The following is a 27,729-nucleotide window of genomic DNA, read 5'->3' as shown; positions in this document are numbered from 1 at the left end:
GCATCAAAGACTACAAAGGGTTTTTGCGCATTATGATTGAAACATATGATAGGTTCTCTCGAACCAGTGCATTTGAGTATCTTGATCTCAATTTAGTAGTATTATTCAAACTGGCTGATTTTACACGAGTATTTGGCATACCTAGTCATGCTCAGGGCGGGAGAAAAATAGATAGCAAGCCAAAAAAGATGAGCCGTGAAGTGAAGTTGAAGTTGATACAGCTTGTGTGCGGAGACCTGTCGCAAGCGGAACAGGAGGCTCTTTCAAACACATCCAAAGGCAGAGGGTTAAAGAAATCTAGTATTCAGGAGGGTCATTGGCATTGTTTGATGGATATAGTGAAAAGCCGCCTTACAGGTTCGAGTCGCACTTCGGATATCTCTTTTCCCTAGGTAGCCATGATGAATGGGATTTTGCACGGCAGGGTTTATGATTGGACAGCATTATTGGCTGAACGGATGTCGGAGTTCCTCACGTTGCAGCATAAAACATTCTATATGCCACATTATGCTATTGGTCTGTTCTTGGAGGCGACGACATGGATGATCCTGAATGATGCACTAGAGGCAAAACCGGGATCACTCGCGCCTGGCGAACCACCTATTATGCAATGGAGGCATTTGGATACTCTTGGCACCAAAATTGTAGGACAGAAGCGACCAAGGCCGAATGGTGGAAACACAAATAGTGGCCGAGAGGAGACATCTTCAGAGGAGAGTGGGTTTGAGGGGGAAGAAGAAGAGGACGAAGAGGTAGAAGTGATCACGGATACGCCTTCGATATTTCCGCGGCCTGTGCTTTCGACCACAACACACTTGATTCCTATAGGCATACATGATATCCCAGGGTTTGGATAGCTCAGGCAGCCGGTGGTGATGACACCAGTTTTAGCTACGACGCAACCCGCCGTAGAGACACGAGTTGTAACGGAGTCCCATCCGACACTGACGGAGATAGCAGCCCCAGAGGTACCGATGGAGCCGGCTCGGGAGACTACCAGATACAATAGGAGAGACTTTGGTACCTGACATGGAGATAGACACAGAGACGGGGGTGATGGAGGTAGCAATAGGCGAGCAGTTGGGGGTATCAGGTGTCCGATTGGATGTAGTAGGTTCTGATGCAGTGGTCACAGTAGATACGATCTTGTTGGCTTCACCGAAGCGAGATAGAGAGAGTTGATCCCAGAGGCTGAGTGCTTTCCTGAGTACAAAGTTCCACCGAACCCCCGCACCTCGAGTGACCTACTTGCCGACACCCACACAGGAAGCAGTTCCGAAGAACCCATTACAGGAGGTTGGGCAGGCACAGAGTGAGGGAGTACCACATAGCGTTGTTGAGCGTATGGCGGAGGTTGTGGAGAGGGCTATGGGTACATAGCAAGAACACCCAGTAGCGCAGGAGACAGTGATGACAGAGGCAGTTTTTCTTGATGATGTCACAGCTCTAGCAGCTCGGGCTCGCCAGGTGTTAGCTTCAGCTAAGACTCAGGCATTGGAGTCATGGTGAAGGAGCTGGAGGGAGCCATATCCTTCATGAGGTTGGGATGTCCAAGTACGTTTAAAGTTTGTTTTGAGGAGAGAGGATGGCTAGATGTGGAGACCACAGAGATGCGACAGGACTGGTCCACGATGAGAGACCCTGAGATGGAGAGTCGGGTAGAGGCTCTAATTCATGAGATAGCAAAGTTATACAGGGAGGCGTACTAAAATCTTCGAAGGAGTCAGGCGGATCAGGCAGTAGCTGAGAGAGCTCGGGAGGAGTCAGCTACCAAGTTAGCTTCAAAGAGGGCAGCCTAGGAATCTGAGAGGGCGGCCTGGCAATCCAAGAGGACAGCCTTGTTAGCAAAAAAAGAACAGTTGGCAATACAAAAAGAAAAGATGGCAGCAAAAAAGGAAAAGGAGTTGGGAGAAGTCGGAGAGATGATGTAGTTAGCCTTAGAGCTTCATATGGAAGCAGAAGCAGAGCTAAAGATCAGGAAAGAACAGGTCTACAAGTTATGGATGGAGCTGAACGAGTTGAGGGCGCGGACGCATCCCTCTGTCTAGTACTTATGCATTCATGTATGTTGTCTTGAAATTTTGTTGTATTGTCGTTCAGAGACGACTTTTCTTTTTGGGGGGATGATGTTGTCAGTAAAATTTATAGTGTAGCCGATGGGTAGAGTAGTATCCAAACGAGCACGTGATGCTTGAGTCACCCATTCGGAAAGGTATATGTACACGTCCGAGATGGACTTTGGAATCATCGTTGTAATCATTGTGATCATTGTAGTCATTGTATTCGGATTGTAATCAGCAAGTGCATATATTAATGAAGTATCTATTATGAGTTGAATCGTGTTACACATGTGTTAAGCTTTTACCCTGTACGGTAAACAGACAGCAAGAAAGTTCAAGCATATTTTTGGAACAATCATTTTGCACTAGCTAATTATACTGCATGGCTGTGGAAAAGAAAATGATAAGACTGTGTGCTTAATAACTAGCTCCAATCTTGAGAGTAATAATGAGTTAATCCCTACAGGTTTCATCTTTATTAACTCTACTCTCATATTTCACAATCCATATTCTAACGAATCTTCAAACTGTACCAGATCACAGGAGCATCTCAGATAATTACAACAATTACTAAACATTATGCTCCTATATAAACATGGATGATTAGAACTCATGGCACAAATGTCATAGAAAAAATCAATGATCCAAACACATTCATGTGGGATATACACCTTTCTTAACAAAAATTGCACGTCTTGCAGTCAAACTCACAATTTCCAGCTAACTCTTTGCAAATTATACCAGAAATATCTATTACAGCTTTATAGATGGCAAATATTGCACCTCTTGTGAGTCACATGTCAACTTCTTTGACTCCACATGCACAACATGACAAAGAAGCAACATCAGCAAAGCAACAATTAATCTTCAAAAATAAGTATGAATTGGTGAAGGTGAAGTATTTCAAATACAAATGGGTATTGCAATTGTTCGAATACAGAGTATAGAAATTTCAATTTCTCAACTTGTAATAGGGATGATGATAAATGTTGTATACAGATAGATATCCCATCTTCTGTGATCGCATCCTCGATTGTGAGACAATACATCAGTTTGGTGTCTCAGCCCAAACTTTTAGGCATATACAACATTTCAGTTTAATTTGCCATGCCTTGTCTTCTTTACATGTTTAATGATGCTACTGGATTTGACCATTTATTTCCATTAGACGTCAGTACAATTTACTGATCAATAAGGTAAATTTCTCTCTTCATTAATTTCAGTATTGTCCTCCATATAAACTTTTTGCCCCAGCATGTATCATGATTCATTGGTATCGGAGCAGCGATATTTCTTCATTTGGCCCTACTCATGTATATTTAATTGCCCATGCCTCATGGTATCGAAAAGGAGGCATTAAGTTTATTTCTGCTTCAACCTCTCGAGGAAGAACAATACAAGACCAAGATGTCCAATAACAAAAAGTAACTCTCTTTAGCATAACTTGAAATGCCCGTTCAAGGGACTTCAGAAGAAAACAAAAATAGCTGTCTCAGAACTCAAACGCAAAGCAGAAATTAGTTCTGCAGGAATGATATTCAGGAAGAAATTCGAAGTAGAACAATAGAAACATGCATAGTTAAGTATGTGCTATGTGCAACATATGATTAGAGCATATAGTTCTTAAAACATAAGTAAATGAAACTGATATATTAAAAATATAAATTCAGAAAATGAAAAATTAAGTACACGTAGTTCCACAAATTACCTTCATTAAAGCTCGATCAAGATCTAACAATGAGCCATACTCTCGTTCAAATTGTAGCCAAGCTTCACAAATTGCCTGTCAAAATAGCTTCATCCTTTAGTAACTCAACAAAGCAAGACTAACCATTTTCTAGTTACATTCAAAAATTATGCACAATATTCAAATTTTATACCAAGTATTCCTCCACAGCATCATCCCATTGTTCAACCACCATTAAGTCACAAAATTCATGGCCTAGAGGCTCTTAAGATATCAAAAAATTGAAGGAGATTCCAAATATAATAATCTTTACTAGTATAATCATGTTTTAAAAAGAACTTCTTAGCGATCATGATTATTAATGTTTAGCTTGACATTAATTGATCAATAAAGTTCTATTTTTATGTCCAATCACCTTATGGAGCTAATTGTGATGTTAGAGAAGTAAAGAGAATGGGATGTTTATTAAAAAATAATATGAACGATGGGATATTAGTTTGTCCATATAACTTGGGTTTTTCAATTGCCAAGATGGCTTCTTGCATTATAGTCATGAAATTGGATTCTTTCAGTGCCTGAAGTTTCTAATACGAGGCTGATGCTGATAACTAATAAATCTCATATGATGATTTTGCCTACTTCAAAGCTGTGGACTACTTAAAACTTCTACACAAGCATGTGCACTTCTATATTTAGGAGTGTGACCAGAACAACTAGTTTGGCCATTTATTGCATGTTTCATTACAGCTCAGAGTATTTGTCAAAGTTAGATGTAATTCTTTAAAATATATTTCCAAGGACCTCATCCTTGTCACGATTTTTCTGCAATCACACTAGTTTTGTTTAGCAACTGTAATCATATTACATCCCCAGGAAGTGAAGATAACATTTTTCATGTGATTGTAAGGAAACCAGGAACCACAGGAATGAAGATACTTTTAGAGTTTCATCATTTTGTTTCCCAAGATGTCGAAGACAGGGTTTCAGTTTTGTAAAGTTGTGGACAATTGCAAGTGGTAACGTTTCCAATTAAGATGAGTAACAGCCCCAATCATCAATCTCACCTGCTCCAAATAAACATCCCTAGATCCCCATTTTTAAGCTCAAAGACCAAACTTTTTACCTAAGAAAGGACCCAGTTTGCATTTGACCAACAAAGATGAGATGCATCAAAATATGATTGGCCGTGACACAAGAAGAGGCATTGGATGGCACATGATGAGCAGGTGGCCACCTAACAATATATTTGAAAAATCAAAAGAGCACTTAAAAGAGCAACGTCAAAAGGAAGCAGCTCATGTCCTTCCAAAGGCCTAAAAGAAATGATAAAGAGACATTAAACAATAACAAGAATGCTTTTACAGATTTTATTTAAAATGACATGCAATAGCGTGAACCTTGAAGCTGCATACAGACATTTCCTGTTTCAGAAAAAGAGCAAATGAGATTGTAAATTAGGTGGAAGTCACCTTTCCTACACCACATTCCAACTAAGAACTTTCTCAAAAGCTGAGCTGTAAGGTGACATCCATCAGATTGGTGTCAATTAATATAATACTCAAGTTATTGCTCTTATCAACATAAAAATAGGAAGAATTTTATAATCATATCAGCAGTCTTATATCTAGTTTATGTTTGGGAAATGAATTAAATTTTAATTTCTCCCATAGGGACTATTCACAAGCCATGATAGGTTCAGTATAGATGTCAATAGACCAAAACATACCAGAGATAATGATAATAAGATTCTCGAGGATATGTTGTTGGAGAGCAATACATTTTAAATAGTCACACTTATGCACACTCTAATTGGCAATACCCTAATTTGTTTATTAACACATTTCTTACCTCCAAATATATTGGTTACATGATGCACATTGGCCTAGTTGTATATACTTATAGGGATGCATGTTGAGGAATGTATTTATAAATGCAAATGCTTTGCATTGCATGGTGTCATAAATTACAGTTTTTCCCATCATGCTGAGAGCAACTACATCTCAAAAGTCGTAAGAGAATTCACCTATATATGGAAGAAGACAATCTGTGTGTAAGAACTTTTAGATTTTCCTGGTGGCACTAATCTATTGTTTGAGGACTCAGAGTGCAAATGCTATGTGTTTAAGGGCTTGTGAAAGACATGAAGCTAATTCTAATCATGTAGAAGTAAAAAACATCTCAGGATTCATAAAAGAGTTTGTCCAAATACTAATGCACAAATGGAAGAGCATGCCCGAAATCTATTGGTCCATAAACACTTAGATGTCCTAACAACATTGTTCTATTGTTTGACAGCTCTGAGGGCAAAATGTGTCCTTAAAAGGGTTGCGGATATGAAGCTATTTGTGAGTCACCTCTGGACAATGGGATGATGACAAACTCAAATGATGCCAACTATACAAAAGGAGACTCCTTTAGACGGTTGTTTATTGATCAAAACCATTTACCTGCCAAAGTTGTACAGCAGGCCCATACAAGTTCATTGGTTGCATGTGTGCAGGTCTGCATTTTGGAATTGCTTGCATACACTAGCCCTATGTATAACAGGTTCTTTCCGTATTAGGCATTCCGGGTAATAAGGGTGGATTCTACAGAAAATTATTTAATCAAATCAGAGTTATTTGACACTTAATTTTCGAAACTAAATGAAATTTAAAATACAAAATGTTAATATACAGTAGAGATGACTGAAGAGACATATCTAGAATACATGACTTTTGAAAAACACCTTGCTTGACATGTAGTAGAGCACAGCTAAATTATATATCACCACAAAGCAAATGAAAGGGACCTATCTGGAGTAGATACCAATACCAACAAGATTGAGCATCTTGTGCATGCCCCTCAAAAGGACAGAACACAAATTTGAAGCCCAGATATGGCTTCCTTGAAAGGTCAATATGTGTGTATGATGGAATTACCTGAATCATAACCAAAAGGGGCAGCATGGTTGAAATATATGGATCATATATGAGCCAGAATCTCATGAGAGATTAAAATTTCTACATAAAATATTCCATAATGGATGATTAAGGAGTTCATCACTATCAACTCATGCATACAGCAAGGCTAGGTACAGATACCAGAAACAAATATGTTCTCCTCGATGAGTAATTCCATTTTCTTACTGCAATCCTAAAATTGGAAACAATCAGTAATAAGGTTAACTTTCTCCAAATTTACATTCCCATGTTTAAAAGAAGAGATACAAAGCATAATTTTATTAGCATATTGCATGCCCCCTTTGCTTGATACTAAGCATTAGAATAACAGATGCAGATAAAAGCCAGATAGCAAATGAATGGTCATAATTGTGGAAACATTTTAGGTTTGAGGATGTATTTGCTTATCCGAATGGTTGACTTAGTAGAAAACTGAGTCAAGTTGATTGATGGCTTCATAATTGTACATGAATTAACAAATTCATGTAGCAACAACGGTCATAATTGTTGAAACATTTTAAATTTGATGATGTATTTTCTTATCCTAATGGTTGATTTAGTAGAAAACTGAGTCAAGTTGATTGATGGCTTCAAAATTGCACAAGAATTAACAAATTCATGTAGAAACAATAATTTGTTTTAGCAAATTAGTCCTTTTGTGAATCATCTTCTTCAGTTGTCTTGCTAAAATTCATTTTCTCTTAGCTACTGCCATGACATCTCAAATTGAATTCTCAAGTTCCAAAAACAAGATTTCTGTTTCTTACTAAGATAAAGGGTGCATTACAAGCTCTCTCCTGTGAGATATAATTTGTGATGTGTCATGTCTCTTTTACAGTCTATTCTAGGATTTTTGGAAACCCAACTCTTTCGGAGAATGCTATCTGTAGAACACCCTCTGTTCTAGACCAATTTTTGTGCCTTTCCACTCAATGTAATTTAATAAAACAGTTGGCTTGCACGCTCACTACTGGTTTCTGCTTTCTTCTCAAGATGTATATGATGTTTGTTGCTATTAACTAACAAGGAGTGTTAATAATCAAAACAGATTCCATGCATGCATTAACTAGATTTCATTACTGATTCAACTGAAAATTAGAACAGCAGTGATGCCTCACAAATGTAGCTATCTTATCACAATGCTAACAGCATATCTTGACACTCAAGTCTTCCTCGCAACAGTATATAAAATATTATTTCAATAGTTAATACTTGTTTGCACACAATGAAAGCATTACAAACATACCAAGGTCTGATGTCACAATGTGTTTCAGACCTGATGGAGCCTGTACAGGCATGTACAGCATACTTCTGAACAGCTTCAGACCTGGTACGACCTCTGAATGAGCATACATGACACCTTGCATGATGGCAGACCTGTACGGAACCTTCACCCTGATCTTTCTAATCTATACGGCTCAGTATTAGATGATTTCAGACTACTAGAAATTGTAAACATATATTTGCAATTTTTTCTACAAAAATTGTAGGGTTTGCCGTGTCGACACTAAAAAGTGTATTAGGATGCATTTTGTCTGTATTAGGATATATGTTGTCTATATCAGGATATAGGCCATCAGTAGTAGGAGGCATGCCATCGGTATTAGGATGTGTGTCGTCGGTATCGGCCGACAGGGTGTGTATCGGGAAGGTTCTATGTCGGTATCAGGAAGGTTCTTATTATGTAGCTAACATGTTGTATGTAGCCGACGAACCCCTTTGGGAAGGTTATTCGGAAAGTATTTATACACCCTCGTGGGTCATTGTAAAGCATCTAATCAGTTGTATGTAATGTCTTTGGCATATGCGAATAATATAAGAAGTTTTGCTAAAAAAGAACAAAAAAATAAATTTGAAACTTTAAAAAAGAAAAAAGAGGAAAAAAGCACCGTATGGTCTAGTGATCGTACGGCTTTGGGAGCGGCTGATACACACCGTACAGCTCATCATCGTATAGCATTCTTAACAAAGCCACTGTACAGCATTCGCAGTCAAAGTTATTGTATGGCATTCTCAATTACAATATAGCACCATACAGAGGACTTTGCAAATTTTTTTAAATGGTTGGTTGCACATTGGAACTGTACGGCCTTTCCCAGATAGCATTCCCATATGGTGCTCTGGCAATCCAAGTCACCATACGGTTCCCATTAGATCACCGTACGGCATGATCACTTCCCAACTAAAGGCTTATCACCGTACAGACTTCTAGGCGTCAGCAATATAAGGGGATACGTACGGCAAGCAAGTCATTCTAAAAGTAGAAAGCATTCGTCTGGAGGCAATAAGCACACAGCTGGAGGTAGTCAGTTGAAGGTTTTTAGAAGTTGCACATCGTACGGCATGAGGCTAGTAAGGAAAATACCGTACAAACATTAGGCCGACATTAGCAAAATAGGGAGGATACGTACGACTCTGGAGGCATTGAGCATTTGTTGGAAAGCATTCATTGGGAAGCATACACACCAGGGACTCATCATTGGTAGCCGTACGGCATCTCTAAGTTTCACCATACGGCTCTCCATAACTAGCAGCCCTATGTTGAAGAGTTATAGCACCTGCAGTACAAAAGCTTGAATAAGGAATTGCAAAATCAGTGATGTGCCCAAGCTGAAGGCATTTAGGGGAGGAGATGTATAAGGAAGGGGACTTGTAGCTTGCGAATTGGTTCCAGAAGGGTGTATGGCATTCTAAAAGGAGGATTTGTGCTGCAAGTGTGTAGGAAAAGCATTTCAAAGAAAGGTGTCAGGGCAAGTGAAGCATTTGGTATCCTTCAGGCAGCTTGTATCTATGTGTAGTGGTTTATAGCAAAGAAGGGAAGTCGTACGGCCGTATGGCATACAGGAGAAAGAATAAACGGGCAAGCATCCATACACAAGCCGAGAGGGAATTTTTGCAACCGTACGGACAAGTAACTGACCTAATGGCTTTTATTTTCAGCGAATTGATAAAGGCATAGTAGGTATGCAATCAGCCGGGAAACGGGCTTGGAGAAAACAACTAGATCAAGATTCAGCCATGAACCAAGATGTGCAGGCAAGACCTTCTCAAGCACGGCCGCGCGGAAAGGACAAGGGCAAGCAAAGGGCAAAAGTGCAGAATCAGCCGGATGTACAAACAAGGCCACAGACTATAGTTTTCGAAGGGTTGAATGGATGGGACTGCAGGAAATGGTGGGATGAGAATTCGGATACTCACCTCATTAAAGCAAGCATCCGAAGGCGCAAGTGGAGTGACCAATCCGAATGCCACTTTTCTGTATCCGAGATTTTGAGGGTGTCTTGCATCCTATGATTGAGGCTTATGACAGGCATTCGTGGAAGTGTTCAATTCTGTATTTGGGGTATGACGTTGTGGTTTCATTTCGGCCAGTTGACTTTACCAGAGTGTTTGGCATTCGTGGGGTGGCACAAGGTGGGAAGAAAATTGACAATAAGCCACAAAAGATGGACAGGGAAAGAAAATTACGGCTGGTACAATTAGTGTGTAACGACCAGGTGCAGCAACAGGCGGATACCCTTATTGGCACTTCAAAGGGAAGAGGGTTGCGAAAGTCTAACATTAGAGATGGCCATTGGAAGTGCCTAATGGATGTGGTAAAAGTAGGTTCACAGGGTCCAGTAGGGCGTCTGACATTTCCTTTTCGTTGGTCAACATGATGAACGGGAAGGTGTATGACTGGGCTTCTCTTTTAGCCACGCGCATGGATGAGTTCATGACTCTGTAGCATAAAACATTCTAAATGCCGCACTATGCCATCGGACTCTTTCTGGAAGCTATTGCGAGGACAATACCCCATGAGCAGCTGAAAATTAAGCCATGTCCGATGGTACCTGGCGAGCCTCCGATAATGCAATGGAAGCATTTAGACTCACCTATAGGACAAAAGGGCGTTGGCCAGAAGAGGGCACGACACGAGGTGGACGAATCAGGCAACACAGATAGTGGCCGCAGGACACATCTTGTGAGGACGATTCTAAGGAGGAGGTGGAGCAGGATGAGGAGGAAGATGATGACAAAGTCGAGCTAATTTCAGCAACTCCACTTCACTTTCCACAACAGTTGACAGCTGCGCCAGTAACTACTACGCCATCAGTTCCATCATTTTCAGCCCCGCATATGCACACCATGGCAAATGTTCACATTCCAAGGTTCGGACAGTTTCGGCATCCAGTGGTGATGACCCTAGTGACTCTTAATCCCAGATCATAGACAACGGTAGCAGGAATGGTTCCACACTCAGTGCCGGTCCAGACTTCAGTAAACCGATGGACAACATCACCAATAGGCACGCCTACGAGTATGCAACCTATGGGATCATAGCCTCAGCCAGTGGTTCAGGAACCAACTCCCGTACTCGTAGTAGAAAGTTTGCCTTAGCCTCCTCCTGTAGCAGAGCCGGTATCAAAGGGAGGAGTCAGGCAGGGGGCACACAGGAGCAGGTTTGTCTAGAGGTGATTGGGACAGATGTAGTAGTCACCATAGCGGACACTCTGTTGCATGAGGACTAGGATGTTGATTTCAGTATTTCGGAAGCGAAACCCCAAGTGCCAAAAGTGGAACGGATGAGTACAGCGAGTCGGGCGAGTGAGTACTTGAGGCAACGGTTGCTTGTCCCTATTGCCAGAGGTCCTTCCATTTAGTCTCCTATGAGAGAGCACACGCAGTTGGAAGCCATTTGGTCGAGCAGCGAGGTAGTCGAGGTATCGGCATCACCAAGGGTGGAGGATCAGAGTCCAGCAGCAGCAACAAAGAAAGTAGATGAAGGGGTACAGGTGTCGGACCCTCTACCCGTAGTGCATGAGAAGGATAAGGATGTTCATTCTCGCCTTGTCATCACAGAGCAGAGCAAGTTCTTGGCAGAGTTGGTGCTCACAACGAGAAGACGGGCAAAGGTTGGGCAGGAAGCTCGGAAGACGATAGAGAAGGCTCCAGAGGAGATGGCTGACCGACTTGCCACCCAACAAATTGCATGGGAAGCAAAGTGGACAACCCTATTAGCACAACTCGAGGAAAGTGCATGAGGGAAGCAGCAGAACAGCAATTAGCAGCAGTGGAGCACCGTTTGGTAGCAGCACTTCAAGAGGACTCAGCGAAGAGGGCTCATGATCAGAAAGAAGTTGAGTGTTAGGAGGTTGCATTGATGCTAAAGGAAGTAATGGAAGAGGACTCTCAGATCAGAGCTGATTTGAAGGTCCAGACAAATCAAGTGTATCAGCTTCGACGCAGCCGATCTTCATAGTCGGAGACATAGCTTTCTAGTTCATGATGTATAAGTCCATGTTGTTTTTGTTGTTTTATGAATAATGTAGTTAGTTGTTGGGTTTTTGTTGTGTGGTCGTCCGAAGACGACTTTTCTTTTTGGGGTGATGATGTCGACAGTAAAAAGTGTATCAGGATGCATTCTATCTGTATCAGGATGCATTCCGTCTGTATCAGGATGTATGTTGTTTGTATAAATATATAGGCCGTCAGCGTCAGGATGCATGCCATCGATATCAGGATGTGTGTTGTCGGTATCGGCCGACAAGGTGTGTATCGAGAAGGTTCTACGCTGGTATCGAGAAGGTTCTTATTATGTAGCTGACATGTTGTATGTAGCCGATAGACACCTTCGGGAAGGTTCCTTGAGATGTATATATACCCCCTCCGGGATCATTGTAAAGCATCTTATGAGCACCATAAGCATAATGTAATGTTTTGGCATGTGCGAATAAAGGAAGAAGTTCTATTGTTTTCATCTATTGTTTGTACGCATTGATTTCTTTACCCAATACGGTAAACATGTCGGTTTTTCTAAATTCTTTGTTTGAACTATGAATTTTCTCAAAAATAAAAACACAATGAACAAATGTAGGGATTGCTGATATTTTTCTATTGGTTTATAACTTTATAAAACACGACGCTCAAATGGTAATTTGCTTGTAAAATTGTCTTACTGCAGAAGCCTTCATGTTTTGGAAAAAATATTTTTTTTCCCAATAGTTTCTAATCCTCAACCAAACTTATGCCTAAGAGACAAGGTCAAGGATTGAGGCTTGGAAATATATTAAAGAATTTCCTAGTAGAACAAGATTACAAACAAAATGTAAATTTGTAAGGAAAATTATCATGGTGGCATAAATAGATGCAAACACCATATTGCCAACATGCACAGTCATGATACTAAGCCATGTACAAAAGCACATCCTGAGGCAATTCATTTATATTATGTCCAATTACAAATTGTAAAACTAAAGGGAGCAAAGAGGCAATTAGAAGAGTTGGTTCATATCGGTTTCCATCTATCAACATCTACATGCGCATCCATAGGTTGTGTTGGAGAGCATTCTTCCATGCCTCCCTTTCATCCTAGTGCTTATGCTAGTGCTAGTGCGTCTACTTCTACTTCTACTCCTTTTAGTCCTTCTGCCTACCTTGACCAGACCAAATTTGTTTAATGGGTTTGTTGTTTGGGGACCTTCTCTATTGGAGTCAAACTAAGCCTTAATGGAGCGGGTATATACCCTTCTTCTAAGGTGAATCATCAGATGCAATTAGTCGAATCCTCAAAATATTGTCTTGGCTAAGTGTGGGACCCATCTTTTCAGACTCGATACCATCTTCAACCCTTCAACCTGGTATGGTTTCTACATGATCTTTAGTGCTTCGTAGACTTGTCTGAGGGACGCTAGAGATATTCTTATCTAGACCGCCACTCCTTGGAGGTGATTACAAGCACTGACCCATTTGCTTGGTCTCGGTGTTGGTTTTCTCCAGTTTATGCACTTTTCTGTTTGATTGGGATTCAGATTGATTGTCTTCTTCCTTTTCTAATACTTTTTGTATGCCCCTCCTCCCAACTCAGTAGGAGCTGAATATGCACATCAGGATGGACATTTAGAGACACTATATCCTTACTACTTGGGCCAACCCCCCAGGGGGATCTTTGTCTGAGGATAGCCATCCACATAGAGCAGTTTATTGATATTCAGGATGCGATCACTATGTCCTGTGTATCTTTCTCATCGTTGGTCACATGCACTCTGCATCTACATGGGCTCTTTCAAGGTCAGCTCACATCAGCTCCACATCTAGATCCATCATCAGATTGATGCAAAGGACCAGATTTTTGAGCTCTATGACATGGGGGAGGCTAAGACAAAGACACATTTCATTTTCTATTGCCCTATCTACTATGAGATAAGGGGGAGATTCTATTGCTTATTTAGGGATACTCAATCTCTCCCCTAATTTTTTCAGATGCACGAATCAGCGATGCCTTGCGCTTTATCTTTGGGAGGCACCAAGGCTTCGAGGCCAAGCCTTATAGCGTTAATTTCCTTCAAGATAGCACCTTGACCAGCTCATCACCTCCTTTACAGTAGTGTATCCTGCTCATGGTACAAAGAGGTCTCTTGATCCACACTCTGGCCATATCAAGTTCATGAGGCCTCACAAATGTTACATATGGCAGAAGCCTTCTTATTCCAATGGTCCTCAAAGACGGCTCAAAACTTCCTCTTGCCTGAAAACATATCCTTTGGTTTAGGATGTCTTCTCGCCTAGCTTCTTGTTTTGGTTATATTCTTCTCTTTCCTTGAGCACTATTTGGTGTTCCCAGGTTTGGGTGGCTTTCTATTGTTTGTTGTCAATATCTTGGGCCCTCTTTGTGGTCTTCTGTTGGATATTAATAAAATCACCTTATCTTATCTTAGTAGCACTATTAAATTTGCTCCTAGAGTCTGAAAATCTAGGTTGGATAATCAAATTGTGCTACACAATACTCCTAGTGCAGAACCCTTGCTTGAGAGCATAAGTTGGAAGTCTGTGATGCTACAAGAAAATCAATTTGCAAGGTTTAGTACTTTTGCAAGATTCCATTTATTGCAGTCAGGTAATTCTTTTTTATTTTTATGTTTTAAGTTTAAATTTTTTATTTATTCTTTAAACTTTGTTTTGTCTAATGATTAATCATAATAAATTGTTATAATTTTCTCTTACATGTTTAATCTATTTCTTGCATGTCTCCTAACTAGAAAGGCATCCATTTTTAGGGTAGGGTTTAAAGCCCATACTGATACTGAGTTTAGTGGCCCTCACTTGTTAGAAATGGTTGAGAATTAAAAGTTGAGCTAGAGGACCAATGAGTATCATGGAGTGAAAGATGTTGCACTATCATAAAAGATCGCTAGACCAATAGGCGGAACAAGACACTCCTAAATTTTCTTGTTTCCTGTAGATTTGATTGATCATTCTACGTATCTTAACTACAGTATATTATTTTTATTTTTATTAGTGATCAATATTTGAATTTTGTAATTTATGATTTACTATTTGATCATGGGTCCACAATATTTTTGAAGTATATATTTGAATTTTGTAATCTATGATTTACTAATTGATCGTGGATCCACCATATTCTTGAAGTCCGTAGCCTATGAAAAATGTCAATACTTATGTGAAGCTATTGTAGAAGTCATACATGAGGGGGAAGAAAATGTGGTACAAGTGGTGATGAGCAATGCAGCAAGTTAAGTTATTGCAGGTAGAGTTATGATAGAGAGGCAACAAAAAGAAAAATCGGTTTCAATGTTTGGCCCATTGCCTTGACCTCATTTTGCGGGATATTGATGAGCTTGAATGGGTGAAAGAATGCATTGATAGGAGTTGGCTCGTCCTGGTACCACAAGATTTGCCTCAAATTTTATCACATTAATTCTCGATGCAATCAAAGGCATCTTTTAGGCACATGTTTGTTGGTGAGGAGTGGAGTTTCTCATCCTATACTATGACAACTGCAAGGATGGATATGGAAAATTGCATGTTTGATGGGGCATGATTTTCGACCCCTTGTACAAAGATCATGCAAATAAATGTATTACTATTTAAAATTTAGCATTTACTTTTTATAATTTTATTTGCATATTTTTGTTTCGTTTGCAACTTTGCAATTTTCCTTATTTCATGCACACTGGTAACATAACTGTTTCTGCTTCACAATATTTGCAGGTCACTGAACCCATGGTACTTCTATAAATTGTTGATGGGGAGAATGCCTTTATGGGCTACATATATGAGGCCGTGGATAGGGCCTGATCGAGCCCTAATTTTACAAATTAGGGCTTCCATTTGAGAAATAATGTTGGAGACTTATGATGGAAATATTCTCATTGATGTCAAGTCATTGATATTTGGAGACATATCGGAATGATGAGAGAGTATACAAACTTAGAAGAACATGTGCAAAATATGTAATGAGAGTTTGATTGGGGAGATTTGATGGAAATCATATGTACAATAATTATGTTCATTCATCATCGATATTTTAGTATTTTTTTCATAACATGTGGGACAAAAAGACTATTCAGATAAAGTGTCAGGCCAGCCATTTATAAAATAATCATGACAAGCTCACATGGATAGGAATCCTAGACACCGTCAGTATTAATAAGGAGAATAGACAAAGAAATTTGGTATTATCAAAGATGTTCATGATACGTGCAACAGCAATGAATATACTTAGAGAAATGAATATGTGCAACAGCAATCAAGAGAATGATAATGAAAATTACGAACCTATGCAACTAGCAACTTCAAATGCTAAATAGATGAGATTATATCAAACTCAGGTGTTAATGAACAACAATTAAAATACAAAGAAGAGTAACTACAGAGAAACTACATGGCTTTTACAAGATGCAAGGATATGATAAACATATCACTTAAAATGTTGACAAAATTGTCAAGCATACTATAGCAGTGACCACTATATTCAGATATTGATAAAACTTTCATTAAAAGAGTAATACTGTAAACCAGCAATTAAAGAAGGAAGAAAACGGATATGGGAAGACGATGCATATGAAAGGCTCAATGAAATAAAAGGTAACAAGGTAAAACATCGTGATGACATTGACCATATTTGAAGACTAATTACATCGCAGCAATGGATGAAGACAAATATCAGTGCTTATATTTTGGCAATCTTATGCTGTATATCCAACAGAAGGGATGCCATTCAGGAAAACAAAACATGTGCAAATATTGGATAGAGTATCTACAAGGCAGCAATAAGTCCATGCCATACAATATAAAGCGAACCATATATGGACAAATCATGACATCAGAATAAATACCGATAAAATAAGAGGACTGGCAACTTAAGCAATTCATAAAAAGGGGCCCGATAACATAAAGATGTCCAGTCAAAGTAGTATTAAAAATTTAAGACCAGAAAGAAAGGAACCACGTCAGCAATTAATTTCTCAAAACAGTGATAAAATAATAGTTCGTTTATTATTCCAAAATGGCAGTCAACAGCCAAAAAGGATTAATTCAGAGTTGGCATTATTATTCAGAATAGTAATATTATGTACCGGAGTAAAAAGTATGGAGAGCATATCTAATATGAAAACTTTCAGTGATATGGCAATAGAGTCATTGTGAGTCAGCCAGTGATTCTCACGTCACAAAGTATGATGTATGCAGAATGAATCAAAGGAATAGGAGTGTATAGAGTTTCCTATGTGTAAGAGTATATGGCGATTAATACTTCTAAAATGATGTAAATTTATCTTGGTAAACACAAGAATGATTAGCAAGTGTTGTTTAATGTTAATAAAAGCCATGACTCTTCACTTGAAAAGTCATGTTCTCTTATATAATCAAATATAAATAAGAAGTAAACCTTTTGGTAAAAGGAAGAAGTCAGCGGTAAATGAAGAAAAAATACACAGAAGATCAACAAGAAAAAGAATAGATGCTTTATGCAGTTTTTGGCACGTAGGATAGTGCAACTGAAGCACAGATTTATTGTACTCCTTTTCAAAATTAATGTAAGAACCCTGTTTTTCTTACTCATCTTGAAAATTGACATTCAATTGTTTTGTTCTGATTAATCCCCTGTGATTTTGTATTTGAAAATTGATTGCTACTAGCGGTGAAGAAATTGATTTCAATACATGTCTTTGATCATCAAAATTTGCATATGAAATGTTGTCTATGTGAATTTTGTCTAATTGGTTTTCCCAAAGAAATTAATTCAACTATACTAGCGTTTCACTTGCCAATTAAATCTTCAATCCATATAGTAGTGGATGGTATAGCACTGTCTCTCAGGGTTGTATATAAGAATCTGGAAAAAGTTTGACTTTGTTTACCCAAGGTTGGATAAGGGACTGGTCTGCAAATTATTTTGTGGAAGTGGGTTGATGATTGAGGCCTTGAAGTAAAATATTCTGCCATAACCATAACTCATAAACACTATTGCTTTCATTTAAGTAATATTCATTTCACAAGTAAATATCTCAAAGCATTCATATCACTTTTATTATGATCAAGTTTAAGATTTTTGCCAACTTAAGAACTCACAAAGTTTTAATTTGCTATAGAAAAGCTTTGAACCAAGTGATCAAGGTTTACCCAATTAGGTTTAGCGAAGCCTAAAGTGCAGCAGAATTGAATCAAGAGATTATTCCCGTTCATTAGCCAAAACTGATTGAGTAATCCTATTAGAGAAATGGAAAAACTCTCAGGTTTCCAATCTGTGATTTTGGGAACCAAAAGGGCCAAGGAGGCCAATAGATCTATAAATGGAGGAATTGAGCATAAAAATGGTTCCATTTGGGAAATAATTGATAGGAGATGGCATAACCAGCTTTACAGGCTCATCCATGAAACTATTTATTATGTCATTTTGGCGTTCCATTTCCACATTGATTTCAAGGCAAATACGAAGGCTCTTAGTGTCCTATATTTAGTGGTACAACGGATGTCTACTGATACCATAACTACACTGCACCAGATCGACAATGTCATGAGCCCAAATAATAGATAATAGATCATGACTATATTGTCATAAACACCCAATAATGTATTCAATATAATAATAATAAATACATTTATTTTTAACCAATAGTAATCCATGTAAAATCTACTGTTATTATTATCTATATAACTAATCATAATAATCAGTATCTTCTAACTAAATTCATATTAACTAATCAAAATAATTCTAATCTATAATTAAATCATTTACAACATTTTAATAACATAATATTATTGAACTGATAGCTAAAGTTAATGACATCAGCGAAGAACGTGACTCTTGGCAGGGTTCATGTCGGACTACTTATAGAGGGTACCCAAGGCAAATTCTAAGATCATCGAAAAACATATATGAAAAACTCTACCAATAATTATCACCACAGATCTGATTTGCATATGACAGTAAAAAAATAAGGCACAAATTAGCATTGTAGGGTTACCATGTTGTATTACATGGCAACTCATAACCACATCCCGGTGGACTTGGAGAGATAGTTAAAAGTTATCACTCTTTAAACAATAAGAGGAAGACCATGTTGACCTTGCACGTAGAAAGGAGATTCCTGTTTTAAAAATTGTTAAAGGGTCCGAATTTATAGGAGAGGCCCACCGTTATTAAATGAGCATTGAATGGAGCAAGGTTTAGGATAAAAAGAAATCAAAATTGACAAAGGTATGGACCCCATGTAAGTTACTAATTTAAAATATTGTTATCATTATTAGAATATTTTTCTATGGTTATGTTTTATTATAATCTGAATATTGTATTATTAGTAATGTCTAATGAATACTGAACCATATATCTAAATATATATATAGGAGACATATGGAAGTCCAACTTATTATTATTAATGGTAGATGGATCTATAACATTATCATTATTATAAATAATTATTGAAAATAAGTTCAATCTTCAATTATCTAATTTACAATAAGAAATATATGATGTTATCAAGGAACGAAAAGAATGAAGTCTTCTTGAATCTAGTATAATTGTAATCAATATTATTAATAAATTATGGACAAGTCGATAAGTACCAATGTATTATTTACGTAGTGGATAGGGCATGTGCATAGGGGGAGGAGTAAATCATTCATGTTGGGATAATAAGGGACCTACGTAGATCGTCCAAACTTGAGAAGTTGTAAATCTACCATCCATTACATGATTTGATACATGGGAAATATGGATGCTATCTAGAACTACTAATAGAGTTTAGTGACAATACTCACAAGGTGGCTTAATTATAATTAATTATATCAAGATTTAACTTCTAGAGAATCTCAATATCCTTTCTAGGATCATTTTAAGCCGACCTAGTAGAAGGGGTCATTATAGACGCATTTGATAATGCAACAAGGGTGATTTTCAAAAGCCAAATGTGTAAATACGCTCGGATAAAATGTGCACAATTTTATTTTATAATCTAGCCTCAAAGTTGGAACTAAGACTAATTCATTTATTTTCCTTATTTAAGATAGATAGTGGCAAAAGTTTGGGCCTATAGCCCCAAACCTTCAAAAATTGTCATCCGCATATTGAGCCAACCATCCAATTCTTCGAGTTGTGAGGGCTACTGGAGTATGTTCAAGCATAATCACCCGAAAAGACGTAATAGACTATCTCTTGAGAGGTTGAATGATCTAGTATTTATTCATTAAAACCTTCGTTTAAAGCGAGACAATTTTTGGACATTTACTCTAGCCCCATCACACTAGAGGATGTTGATCCAAAATCTAAGTGGCTCATTGAATCTACCAATCCTATCTTTATGGATGAGGACCTTGAGTGGATTGACTAGGAGAATAGAGAGGTTGAGGTTGAGCTTGAGGTTGTGGCCATGGTATAGTAGGATAGAGCAGAATCAGACACATCTAATGCTGGTCGAAACGACACCTAACAAACTATGGTTGTTTAGTCATTGAAGGCCTGCCTTAGATGCCTTTTTAGTAGGGATACAAGCTACTTTGAGGATGAGGTTACATCTAAGCCTAAGCCTAAGCCAGAGACTTGTTTTTGTTTACACATATGTTTGGAACATTTGACATCATGGATTTCATATTCCATGAGCTTTATATACATTTGACAATATTCATAATTCTATATAATTAAAGTCTACAATTTCCTTCAACTACAATGTAGGTATGTACATATGAGATCAATGTATGTTTTTGTATGTGATCAAATTAGCTTATATTTAATGATGTTATTGTGTCTTTGGGCATTATTCAATAATGGATGGATGAAACAAGTTCTAAATCCTTGAAAATCTCTATATTTCAAGGGTTTTTCTCACTTTGGCAAGTCATTGACAAGTCATGAGTTGAGACAACCATGTTGAGTCAAGTCTTGAAACTTTGTGTTCAAGTAAAATAATGACCATAAGATTTGAAAGCGACTGTAAACTAAAACAACTGAAGTGGAATTTGTGGAATTGAGACCTAGGTATAATAAATTAAAAACTTTAAAAGTTGTGTGAAACGATCCCTTTAAGGAAACAAGGAGAGAGGAAAACAAAGAAAGAAGACTAACAATAAAAATAAGAGCGCAAACATAAAACATAAATCCATAAAAAAGGTACACAAAATCCATTATACATTTTCCAGCAAAGAAACAACCATGTTATAATACTAAAATGTGCACAGCCCACACATAAATAGCATTCTGGTATCAAGAAAGCTCTTCAACATTTTCTCTAAAGTTGACATATCATATCAAACTAAAACAATCTCCGCCCTGCAAAATATGTTAAGCTCAAATGACTTGCTATTTTGAGAGTAGTCTAACAGAGCTATTAACAAGAAGCAAAACCTTGAACACACTAAATACATTCAAATTACATTATATTGAACCAAAGTGATTTATTAACCCTTGGATCTCTGTTACAGTGACATTCTGTATAAGAAAAAGCTGCTGAGATGTCTAAACCAATCACTGAAAAAGCTCCAATCTGGTGAAGGATAAGACATCCTCAAAATAATAATAGATACCTCTCTTTCAAATGACATGATAATGCATATAAACTAACTATTTTATGCTGTCAAAAGAAAAGCTCATTTATCCCTCTAATCTCTTAACCAAATTCTCCAAGTAACATTTATGAAAGTGTGTTCAGTGTAGATAGTCAAAATGAAAGCTTGCTTAAACCTATTACCTCTGAACCAGTACCCTTGAATCGTTTACTGTAACATCTCTTATAGATTGCTCGAGCTTCAAACACATTATTCATTGCCAGCTCCATGTCTATATACCTTTGCCAGACTTCTAACATACCCCCACTGCAGGAATCGCAAAAAGAAAAGACTATATCAGGAACTCCAAAAAATCATGCAGGTAAACTGAGATACATAAAAGAGAAGGATTCCAAGAAAAAGAATAAATCTACCCCATAACAGGTATTGAAGAGGTTAACATGAGACCTTTTTTTAATTAAGCTTTCCCAAACTCCTCGAGCTGCTGCCACATCCTTTCCAAGCTGAAATTCCAACCGAGCCCAATATGCATGCAAATTCAAGTATTGATCCGTGTAACTAAGATGTTCTGAAAGATAATCTGCAGCCCGCTACAAAAAAAAACAAGGCTTTTATTGAGGCATCCTTGGCATGTCCATCAAAATTAAGAATTCAAAATGAGCCAAATGTTTTAATTACCAAGGATGAAATGGGGCACTAGATAATGTCACTAAAAATTATAGAGGCTCTGAATTCATACAAAAAATATTCTTATCTTAGAAGTAGGTAGAATCATGGAAATTATACACAATAGTATAAAGAAGAAAAATTTAAAACAATTCAAAAAGAAATGGAAAGAATAACATTATATAAGAACCACAATAATTTACCCAATTGTTTTATGCAGAGTAGTGAGGGGTAATAAAATTCATAAGACAGACCCAAGTTCCATTTCCACATGCAAGGCTCCTCTGAGTCACAATGTAAATGCCTTTTAGTGAATTTATCACAATCCATGGACCTAAAATCATCCCTATGTGTTGTCACAAGGCATCTTCAGAGATATTTGAGTGTAACCATATTAAGGATCCAAGCGCCCATACTGTACTCTATATGAGCTTTATCCCTACATTCAATCTAATATTTTTGTTGAGTGGGATGAGCTCAAAAGTAAATCACTGGAGGCATTTCTAATGGGGATGTGGTCAACCCCGTAGGAGACATGTTACTTCCTAAAAGAGTACAAATGTTGAAATGGGTACTACTACGCTAGATGTTACATGCCTAATGGACATGGTCAAGTTCAAATCATATATGAATGAAATCAAAGAAAAACCTCTAAATTGTCACATCTAAGATGAAAAAAGCCCATCAGAAGAATTTACCAATTAAATAATGTTAACGAAAAAGAAAATTACTATGATAAAAATAGGTCAAGGTAGATAATTCATGTAGATATCAACACTTCTCTTCTACAGCTTAAAATTCTTAAAGGGTCTTCAAACTCACAGCCACCACAATGTTACTACTAGTTAGCATAGTGAACAAACTCACAAACTAAACCAATTTGATGACTTTGTAGTTGAATTCTGTATCAATTTATCTTCCCTTGAAAAAGTGGTACATTTTCTGGTCTCAATCTTTCTCAATTCAAGTTCGTAAACTCAGCCAGTTAATGTACACACACAAGTGTGTATGCCTATATATGTATTTATCAAGGTTGCATGGGTACGTGGGTACGGGAACAGGTACGGGTACGGGAGCGGGTACGGGTACGCATATTTTTCAAAATAGGGGACGGGGGTACGTGTGTATGCCTAATTTTTTCTATATAATTAATATTTTATAGAAAATATAAAAATCAAAATATCTGTCATGAGTCATGACATTGAGCATTCAAAACAAGAAATTTGAAAATATAAGCCATAAGTCAAATATATATATATATATATGTTATTGCTGAATGTTTAAAGTATTTTTCATAATAGGGGACGGAGGTACTTGGGTATGTCAAACTTATTTTAAAATTACACTTTTATATTTATAAAAAATCTGATTTTATGAGTCATGACAATGGTTTTTCAAAACAAGAACAGTGATAAAGTTTGCAAATGTAATGTACTGTTTTCAGTTTCAGATTTGCTATATGTTTGAAATAATAATACATGATAAATGCTTAGATGCATAACAAAGAAGGCAGACTTTAAACATGAACAAGAAGATCCTAAACCATATGACAATGACATATTGCAAATGATAAACTTTTGACTTGAACAGTGATAAAGTTTATTGTTAATGAGTATCAAAGTTTCAAACTGATTTGGTATTGAATTAAGTTTGATAAACAACAAGCTAATACAAAAACAAAAAACCAAAAAAAAAAATCAGAATCTTAATCAAAGTCCTTAGCTATGATGCTCTCCACCGAGTACCCGGTACGTGGGATACGTGTACCCGGTACTTGGGTACGTGGGTACGAGTACCAGGGGTGTGCGTACGAGTACCCATGCAACCTTGGTATTTATGTATATCTATATAATCATGTGTATGCATATATTGTGTATATGTATGTATGTATGCATACATACATACATGCACAGATATACATATATATACATACATACATGAATACATTCAAGGACCACAAATATTCCACGGACCCTACATAAATAAAACCAAAGAAAGTTCCAAATAAACAATTGAGAATATATATATCTTTGTGTGTGTGTGCACGCGTGCTTTAAAGGCTCAAATATCACAATAAACTAGTTTATATATATTCAAAATTCATCATGGTATCAGAGTCTATAACTAGTCATCATATTGTTCTATATGAGATGACTCAAGAATAAGCTTCATGATTTGTAATGTCCCACTTTAGCAGTTGTCCAGTTGTGTGACCGTTAGCCTATTTCTACGTGGTCCCGAAGGCTAACGAAGAGGTCAGTGGGATCCTGAGATGTTTTTGGCCTAGTCATTTCTAGTTTGGGCCAGAACAGAGTTGATTTACATGGTTTTGAGCAAACTTACTATTTTTAGTAAGTCAACAGGGTATGGACGATGTTAGAATTAGTGCTTGGGTTTGATGCTCCTCGATGATAGCTTTCCAATGAGCTATCACTCATATTATTCCGAGCCCAATTACTATTTTATTTTAATACTGAAGTTTATTAAAGTAACATTTAAATTAAATGTGAAAATAATAAAGTGTTACTTTAATATTATTCATGTTCGGTTGTGTGTTGGAAAAGGGAAGCCCAAGGGAGACATGAGGTGTTATTTTATTTTATTCTATTTTAGAACACTTTATCCCACATTGCTTGTGAAAAGTGGGTCGACCCTATGAAGTAGAAATAAAAAGGAGAGCTTGTGGCCCTTGTTCGGCATGTTGAATATTAGAAGAAATTGGTGTGTGAGTTGCAAATCCGTTCTTGGAATTAGAAGACGTCTATTCTCTCTTGTTACATTCTAGACGCCATTCCCTTGGGGTTTGGCCTTTGGAATCCATTGCTATCAGCTTCACTATCACGTAGTTTGGTTGCATTTCCAGCTACAAGCGGATTCAATATTTTGCTCATATCTTCTTTTCTACTTGTCCGATGCTTATGCCACTTTGAGGGAATCACTTTATGAAGGTAGTGAACTGTTTGAAAGACAAAGTATTGTAGCAGCACTATTCATGCGACACTTATTCACTTCACTATAGCAGCAAGTTCGAAAGCATGGGTTGGAGTATGTATTATGCCAATGATATTGGAGTAATTAGTGAGTCGATAATTTGCCATGTATTTGATTTAATTAAATCCTGAAAATAACATTTTATCGGCAACAGTTCATTGTCCACTTTGCATATTATTGTAGTTTCTTTCTTGTTTATGTTGTATGATTCCTATTTTGTGCACAAAACACAACAAACAAATAAATGTTTGAATTCTGAAGTTATAAGGGGTTTAAACATTAAACAGAGAAATAAGAAGTTGAATGCAAACTGTTTGACATAATTCCTTTCAGCAGTTGGTATAGTTTTTTGGGGAATTCAGGGGTGTCCATTACAGTGTTATCAGAGCTATAAGTCATGCCATCCTATGGAGGTCTTATAGGGAATTTGGAACAGCGGGATAGATGGAGAAATGTTTGACAAAATGTCCAAACATTAAAATCAGAAATTAAAAAACAGGCTAAGCATTTATGTTTGAGCATGTGACAGGGGCTTTATAATTTCTGCAATACCAGAGCAAGACAAAATAGGATTTCAAACTAGCAGAACGAATAGTCTAGTTCATCCATGCAGGTGGACATACAATCCAGTCATACAAACACAAAGGAGATATTCTTTGATCAGGAGAGCAATATGGGCGACCGAGATGACAGGAATACAAGATTAGGCGAAGGCAGGGATACTGGTCTAGATCAGGGGGAGGTAATGTTTAGACAGTTACTAGATACATTACAGTAGGGGCAGCGTATGCAACAAGAGCAAAACAAGTGAATGGACATGATGTTGCAGCTTATGGCTAGACAGATGAGCGTCAATATTAATCTAGGTGATGCCAACAATGGAAACAATGACAATGGGGGAAACAATAACAATAGGGGCAATGATAATAATGGAGGTCGAAACAACAACAGCGGTCCTAAGAATAACATTAATGGTAATAATAGACATGGCAACAATGGGAACGAGGCTAATAACTTTAGACATGTTACACGCCCAGCTCGAACAGCTAGCTCGAGACCTCTTCTACCCACCTTCCCACCCAAAGATCCGTAAACGAACCACAAATTATCGAGTTACAAGATCAGTCCAAGAGGGACTAGGAGGCTAGTGGACTGGAGTTTCAAGTGGACATTTCCCTTAGAGATTATATGGACTTGAGGATGAGACACATGCCTAGAGCAGGAGGGAGGAATCAAAACTTTGAGTTGAGAAAGAAAGTTGGAAAACTCTCTTTACCTTATTATGATGCTTGAGGGAAGATCACTGCACGAGCTTGGGTGCAAAAGGTAGATACATACTTGCAATTGAATCATATGCCTGATAAGGAGGCTATAAAGTATAGGGTTATTCATTTGGATGGCCTAGTGCATGAGTGGTGGTACCATGGCATGGTAACCTTGGACCCAATCACTATTTTATTTTAGTGCCTGAAGTTTATTCAATTAACATTTAAATTAAATGTGAAAATAATAAAGTGTTACTTTAATATTATTCATGTTGTGTTGTGTGTTGGAAAAGGAAAGTCCAAGGGAGACATAAGGTGTTATTTTGTTTTATTTTATTTTAGAACACTTTATCCTAGATTGCTTGTGAAAAGTGGGTCGACCCTATGAAGTAGAAATAAAAAGGAGAGCTTGTGGCTCTTGTTTGGCATGTTGAATATGAGAAGAAATTGGTGTGTGAGTTGCGGATCAGTGCTTGGCATTAGAGGACGTCTATTCTCTTGTGACATTCTAGATGTCATTCCCTTAGGGTTTGGCCTTTGAAATCCATTGCTATCAGGTTCGCTATCAAGCAATATGGTTGCATTTACAGCTACAGTCGGATTTGATATTTTGCTCATATCTTCTTCACTACTTGTCTAATGCTTATGCCGCTTTGAGGGAATGATTTTATGAAGGTATTGGAATGTTTGAAAGACAAAGTACTATAGCAGCACTGTTCATGCGGCACTACTCACGCATCACTATTCATACAGTACTATTCACTTCACTGTAGTAGCAAGTTCGAAAGCATGGGCTGAAGTATTATGCCAATGATATTGGAGTAATTAGTGAGTTGATAATCTGCCATATATTTGATTTAATTAAATTCTGAAAATAACATTTTATCGGCAGCAGTTCATTGTCCACTTTGCATATTATTGTATTTTCTTTCTTGTTTATGTTGTATGATTCCTATTCCATGCACAACACACAACAAACAAATAAACATTTGATTTCTGAAGTTATAAGGGGTTTAAACATTAAACGGAGAAATTAGAAGTTGAATGCAAACTGTTTGACATAATTCCTTTCAGCAGTTGGTTTAGTTTTTTGGGGAATTCAGGGGTGTTCATTACATGATTATAGTTGCAACAATCTCTTTGTCGGAACAAGAGATTAAAATGGGTGACCTCTTGTGATGAAGTTGCACTAGCAGCAGAGAGAAATAAGGACACAATTGGTTGCTGCTGGTTTAGTGAGCTTCAAGTGTTGCTAGAAACATTAGTCATAAAAGATCTAGCAACTAAATTAAAAATCTTACTTATCTTAATGTTGCATTATATTTTAGCAGCTATGC

The 27,729-nt window shown here is 37.5% G+C and overlaps 1 protein-coding gene across 1 annotated transcript in view; it reads right to left on the bottom strand.

Moving 5' to 3' along the window:
- Positions 1-27,729, bottom strand: part of EMB140 (EMBRYO DEFECTIVE 140) — a 282,396-nt gene that overhangs the window by 76,048 nt on the left and 178,619 nt on the right. The window contains exons 10-12 of the mRNA XM_089820935.1: positions 21,918-22,060; positions 21,653-21,776; positions 3,769-3,843 (exon numbers count right to left, since the gene is read on the bottom strand). Coding sequence (XP_089677061.1) covers positions 3,769-3,843; positions 21,653-21,776; positions 21,918-22,060 — 342 coding nt within the window. The remainder of the gene's footprint in view (positions 1-3,768; positions 3,844-21,652; positions 21,777-21,917; positions 22,061-27,729) is intronic.

Source organism: Cupressus sempervirens, chromosome 3 (assembly GCF_028749045.1).
Source record: "Cupressus sempervirens isolate cs-2001-9-10 chromosome 3, ASM2874904v1, whole genome shotgun sequence".
NCBI classification, from domain to species: domain Eukaryota; kingdom Viridiplantae; phylum Streptophyta; class Pinopsida; order Cupressales; family Cupressaceae; genus Cupressus; species Cupressus sempervirens.
This window is presented reverse-complemented; position numbering and strand designations above follow the sequence as displayed.